The 6,650-nt window shown below is 53.1% G+C and overlaps 1 protein-coding gene across 1 annotated transcript; it reads right to left on the bottom strand.

The window, feature by feature from the left end:
* Window positions 1-1,151: 1,151 nt before the first annotated feature.
* Window positions 1,152-2,082, bottom strand: LOC123040413 (putative glycine-rich cell wall structural protein 1). The gene has a single exon (XM_044463263.1). The coding sequence runs from the start codon at window positions 2,079-2,081 to the stop codon at window positions 1,365-1,367; it is 717 nt and encodes a 238-aa protein (XP_044319198.1). The 5' UTR covers window position 2,082; the 3' UTR covers window positions 1,152-1,364.
* Window positions 2,083-6,650: the final 4,568 nt, after the last annotated feature.

The raw sequence follows: 6,650 nt of genomic DNA, 5'->3' as shown, positions 1-6,650 counted from the left end.
CGTCGTCGATGAAGAAAATTGTAGATCAGAAGGATCAAACCTGTAAACACCCATACGAAGACGAACGAAGACCGGATCCAAACATATTCACCGAAGAGCAGCACTGACCGAATCCTGCGAGATCCGATGAAGACAGACCTCTAACTGAGAATTAACAAAACCGTATTTCTCAACCTAGAGCTGCAGTTAACCTCTAGCATGCGCAGCTACACGGCGCTGATCAATGTCCCAGGGCCCGAGCCTCTTGCACACTTCACATAGAAAAGAGACTGATTCGCATTACACACGCTACATAATACGGCAGGTCAGTAAGTTTGTGTGTTCCCGAAGGATAGCAAGCTAGCGAGGACGCCCGATCCAAGACATCGCTTCGCCCGCACTTCTTGATCCCCGGACCCTTCTGCCCTTCTGGGGATCAGTTTTCAGGTTAAATAAGTTCAACTACACTGTCCCCGGTGGGGAGCGCGTTCCCTAGAGCAGATTCTGCCTGGATCCCGCTTCTCTCATACCGTTAGCAGTAGTACTAGTAGTAATTAACGAGGAACTAACTAAGCAGCTTTCAGAAAGAAAAAAAGGCAGGAATCTACATATCCATGGTTGGACAGCAAGCAAGTTTTTATTTTTGAGTTGGACAGCAAGAAATTAGGCACATCAATACTATTCCGGATTTGGTAATCGTCAGTTGCCTGTAAGTATTTTTTTTTATCTGTTGATTTTTGTTTGGAGAGGAGAAGAGGCCGGAGACGGCGACACGCCGTCCCTCTTGAGGGCTCGCCAGGAACAAGCCGGAGCCGCCGGCGATACCTGTCTCACAATTGGAGGCGAGTTGGAGGTTGACGGTTTGAGTGTGGGTGTGGGGTGGACCAGTGGCATCGGAGAAGAATGGGAAGGGTATAGAGGGATGTTCGAACGGCGGCAGCACGCCGGATGAACCGGCTTGGGCAGGCAGGGGCGGCGCTAGCGGAGCCCTGCGGCTAGGCCTTGGTTGGAGGGCGGCATCGTCGGGATGGATGAGAAGGAAGAAAGTGGGGCGAGGAGAAAGAAGGTGAGACGACCGTTCGACTGTGATACAATTGGTTTATAAGTGAATCGAGTGATAGAAAAAAAACTTTTTTTGCGGTGTAGAAGAAAATAAATTCAGCACCTGGTTTACAGGTTTTCCCATATTATTCATCAATGCTTACACACACATAGCTTAGTTCATACTCCTGCGGTTCTACGTCGATCTACATGTCCAACAAGTCACCTCTTACAGGCTTACACACTAGAGATCGATCTGACCTCGCATATTTAAATCAAGTCATATGGCTTGCTTCCTACGTGGATAAGCTAACATGCATGCATGACAACTGAACACATCGTCCTCACGGGTGGCCGCTGCTACCGCCCGCGCCGCCGCCTTCACCGCCACCGGATCCTCCTGGCCCGGAGCCGGAGCCACTCCCTCCGCCGCTCCCCGTGCCGTCGCTCGCGCTCCCGGAACCTTGGCCGCTCCCCACGGCATTGCCCGCGCGTCCAACCCCGCTGCCTCCGCCCGAAGCACCGGCACCGCTGCCGTCACCTCCTCCACCACCACCACCGTGTGTCACGGTGACACTGATACCTCCTCTGCCGAAGTGGAAACCGAAGCCTGCCCCGCCGCCAATACCCATACTAGCTCCGCCGTTGTGCGCGCTCGCCGCGCCGCCTCCTCCGAGGCCAAAGCCCACGTCGATCCCGTCCTTCCCGACGTCGACGCCGACCCCGACGCCGACACCGCCACCAGCGCTGCCTCCCTCGCCACCGCGGGTGCTTCCCACGCCGCCGCCCATGCCGCTGCCGGCCCCGATGGTCGTGTCGGACCGGTTGCGAGACACGGTCCAGCCGAACCCGTGCCCGTCTCCGGAGCCATGGCCATGGCCGGTGCCGGAACCGTCCCTTGACCTTGAGAACGGCCAGTGGAATTTGACGCCGGTACCATGGATCGCGCTGGTACTGCCATGGATACGAGGGAAATGCCTCGCGTTGACAGGTGAAGGGAGAAGTGTAGCGAAACACAAGAGCGTGATGAAGAGGGAGCCACTACTGGTAGAGGTAGCCATTCTCGTTTGCGTTGTTGTGAAGGGTCTCAGCATGCTGGTAGGGTTTATATAGCGAGTTAGCCATGGTGGAACCTTGATCATTTAATTAGGTCCGGATCTAGAGGCGGAGATTAGCTAGTCCGATTTGGATCGAACAGCTTGCGTGCGTTGCATGAAACCAGGTACTAGGAGCTAGCTTGCATGCAGAGCTATCGTACGTTGACCATTCATTTGGATGTAGCTTGTGGTATATGAATGCTCAGTCTCATTTCCGAATGGCTATCCCACTGTCGAAGTGATTTTCAACTATTAAATAACACATGCCCTTACATTTTTTAGGGTAAAACTGGAGTTTTATTTTCTATATCTAAATAGGGGCACCCACTAGATGATTTTCCTGCCTTCTCATGAAGCCACATCATCTAAATTGTCCTAGCCGTTGATGCAGCATAGATCGGTGGTCTACAGCCGTCTGATCAATAGTTGGCCAAAATTACTGAGAGCTGCCACCGCTAAGTGAAAATAACCCTTCGTTCTGTAACGACCCCGTCGGGATCGACATGAGGGGATGAGGAATCGAGCAAGAACAAGGTGAGATCGAGAAGAAGGAGGGGTAGGTGAGGAGCAGAGCTTGGAGAAGGGGAAAGAATTCTCTGATATTTCTCAATAGCCCCTTCTTACAACCCACACGCGAGTACATATACATCCCTTTTAGCCTTGGGTCCCACATGTCCTACACACACACGTCCGATGACTAGTCCTCTCTTTCTCTACCTGTGCCCCCCTTGCTTGCCTCTACTCTTCTCCATCTTCTTGGCTCTCTGATTCCTCCCGCTGTGGCACTGGTGCCTCGCTGTCCGCCTCCTCGTCAGGCTGGTTAGATGGCGAGGAGTGCGTGACATTCGCCCCTTCTTGAGATGGATCCCCCTCGGCTAGGTCGACCTCGGGAAATCGCTGCTTGAGGACGTTGTAGTTCTCCCATGTTGCGCTTGCCGGAGACAGAGTACGCCAATGAACGAGCACTTGAGGAATTGCCGCGTTACCTTTCTTGACAAGTCTGCGCTCGAGGATTGCTTGTGGAATCAGGTCACCGACTGTGAGATCCGGTGGTGCTGGCAGCTGATTGAAGACGGGCGAGTAATCAACAGTGAATGGCTTGAGCTGCGAGACGTGAAAGACAGGGTGAATCTGACTCCCAGTAGGCAATTCCAGCTTGTAGGCGAGAGATCCGACGCGGCCAATGATCTTGTAAGGTCCAAAGAACTTGTAAGCAAGCTTGGGGCACGGCCTGCTCACAACGGATGATTGAACGTATGGCTGAAGCTTCAATAACACTTGGTCGCCAATGGGGAATTCGCGCTCTGTCCGCTTGCGATCAGCTTGATGCTTCATCCTGTGCTGTGCCCGCAAGAGGTGAGTCTTGAGCATCTCTGTGAATTGTTGGTGCTCAGCTGCGAGTTCGTGCAAGGAGTCTGGCGTCCTGGAGTTGAACAGGTTGGGAAGGGCACCGAAGTTGGGATCCACACCGTACAGGGCTTTGAATGGTGTGCATCCGAGGGCGCTGTGGTGGCTGGAGTTGTACCAGAACTCAGCCATTGGCAGCCATCGTTTCCAGCGGTGGGGCGTGTCGTGGACGGCACAGCGTAGGTAGTGCTCGACGCACTGGTTCACCCGCTCGCTCTGCCCATCCGTCTGAGGGTGGTAGGCAGTGGTGTAGAGCAGTTTGGTACCAACTAATGTGAAAAGCTCCCTCCAGAATGCGCTGGTAAAGATCTTGTCACGATCGGAGATGATCGAATCTGGGACGCCATGAAGTTTGACAATATTGTCCAGAAACGCCCGCGCCACTTGTGGAGCAGTGAAAGGATGATGAAGTGAGATGAAGTGGGCGTACTTGGATAGGCGATCCACCACCACCAGAATCACGTCGGCGCCCTCTGATTTTGGCAGCCCTTCGATAAAGTCCATGGTGACTTCTCCCCACACACGCACCGGAATGGGTAGGGGCTGGAGGGCTCCGGCTGGATGAGTGTGTTCATGTTTGGCGTGTTGGCAGGTGCTGCACTGCTTAACAAATTCTTCCACTTGCAATTTCATACCAGGCCAGTAGAATAGATTCTTCAGGCGCATATACGTTGGGCGGATGCCGGAGTGGCCACCGACTGCCGCGGTGTGCATCTCCGTAATCAGCTTGGTCTGCATAGCAGCGTTGTCCCCAATCCAAAGGCGACCTTTGTATTTGATCAAGCCCCGGTCCAGTTCATGGCCTTGTTCATCGGGACTGTGCACAGCCAGAGCTTGCAGTAATTGGGTTGCCTTAGCGTCAGTGACATAGGAGTTTCTAACCTCCTGGATCCACGAAGGTTGACAAGTAGATGTGGCCTGGATGGTCAGCAAATGACCAATCCGAGACAGAGAATCTGCTGCCACATTGTCAGCTCCTCTACGGTACTTGAATTTGAATTGCAAGCCGCCCAACTTCGCCATTGCTTTGCGTTGCAGCTCAGATCCGAGGTGCTGCTCCCCCAGATTACACAAACTCTTATGGTCTGTCAGAATTTCAAAGGGTCCTCGCTCTAAGTACTGACGCCAATGATCGACAGCGAGTAGGACTGCCAAGAACTCCTTCTCATAGACTGATAACTTGCGGTTGTTCACCCCCAAAGCACGACTGAGGAAAGCAATTGGATGGCCTTGTTGCATCAAAACGGCGCCAACACCTGTGTCGCAGGCATCCGTTTCAACAGTGAAGGGCAAGGAGAAATCCGGTAGGGCAAGGACTGGTGTTGTTGTCATTGCCACTTTGAGTTTGTCAAAGGCTTCCGTTGCTGCTGGTGACCAGACAAACCCTTTCTTGCTGAGAAGCAGTGTCAATGGTTTAGTGATGATGCTGTAGTTGCGAACGAATTTGCGATAATACCCTGTTAGACCGAGGAACGCGCGCAATTCTGTTGCTGTTGTTGGTTGTGACCATTGTCGAATTGCTTCAGTCTTGTCTGCCTCTGTTGCAACCCCATCAGCTGAGATGATGTGTCCGAGATAGTTAATGGATGGTTGGGCAAATGAGCATTTGGAGAGCTTTGCGTATAACTGATGGTGACGCAGAGTATCGAAGACCCGACGAAGATGCTGTAAATGCTCGTCAAACGATGAACTGTATGTCAGAATGTCATCCAGAAAGGCGAGGACAAATTTCCTTGTTACTGGCGCGAAGACTAAGTTGATCAAGCACTGAAATGTTGGTGGTCCATTCGTCACACCGAAAGGCATTATGCGAAATTGGAAATGACCATGGTGTGTTTTGAAAGCCGTTTTGGCTTCGTCTTCTGGGCGCATTCGGATCTGGTGATATCCTGCACGAAGATCCAGTTTGGAGAAAAACCGAGCGCCCGCCAACTCGTCTAGGAGCTCATCAATGACTGGCAATGGAAACTTGTTCTTGATGGTGATATCATTCAGACGACGGTAGTCTACGCAAAAGCGCCACGTACCGTCCTTTTTCTTGACCAGTAGGACCGGTGCGGCGAACGGGCTGATGCTCGTTGTGATTAGGCCTGCTTGCAGCATTTCCGTGACTTGACGCTCAATTTCGTCCTTCTGGAGAGGAGAGTATCGATAGGGTCTGACATTTGGTGGTGATGTTCCTGGCTCCAGGTGGATCGCGTGGTCAAAGTCGCGATGTGGTGGCAAGGTTTTGGGTTCCTGGAAGACGTCTGCATATTCATCCAACAGGACTTGCAATTGCGGTGGCACTTGATCAGTGGCTGCTGCAGAATTGGTATCTGCATGGACGACAGCCAATGCCCACACCTCGTTGCCCTGAATCCACTTGGATAGCTGATCCGCTCGCATCTCTGTCAGTGTAGGCTCGGTGGGAGTGCGGACACCTTGTAACTTGATATTAACACTGTCATAACGGAATTCCATGGTCTTGAGTCCCCAATGACAGTTCATAGGGCTGAAATGGGCTAGCCAATCGACTCCGAGGACCGCATCGTAGGCACCTAGCTCGAGCAGACGCATGTCAGTGCTGAATGTGTGTCCCTGGCACCACCAATTCAGTTGGGATACTTGCTGTGTAGATTGGAGAGTGTCGCCATTGGCCACACGCACGGTGACCGGCTCTGCCACTTGCACAACACAGCCTGCCCGGGCAGCGAATGCAGCATTGACGAATGTGTGTGTGCTGCCGGAGTCCACCAGTAACATCATTACTTGGTTTCCAACAAGAGCGCGGAGGCGCATGGTTCCGGTTGCTTCCGTGCCTGCGACGGCGTGAACTGAAATCTGGTAACAGGTTGCGGCGTCTTCTGGATGTTCATCAAGCAGTTCAAGGGCACGGATGGCATCATCTGACAGAAGTTCACCGTGATCGCCGACCTCGATGGTGAGCAGCTGGCCGATCTTGTTGCACTTGTGTTCTCTGTTGTACTTGTCGCCGCACTTGAAGCACAAGCCATTGGCGCGCCTGAATTCCCGCAGTTGGCGCTCTTTGCCGAAGTCATCCGGGCCACGTTTGGCGCCGTCGTTGCGTGGTGGAACTGGTCCCGCCACGACCGCGGCCACTGGTGGTGGCGGTAGAGCACGCGC

This window comes from Triticum aestivum, chromosome 2B (assembly GCF_018294505.1).
Source record: "Triticum aestivum cultivar Chinese Spring chromosome 2B, IWGSC CS RefSeq v2.1, whole genome shotgun sequence".
Classification (NCBI taxonomy): domain Eukaryota; kingdom Viridiplantae; phylum Streptophyta; class Magnoliopsida; order Poales; family Poaceae; genus Triticum; species Triticum aestivum.
This window is presented reverse-complemented; position numbering and strand designations above follow the sequence as displayed.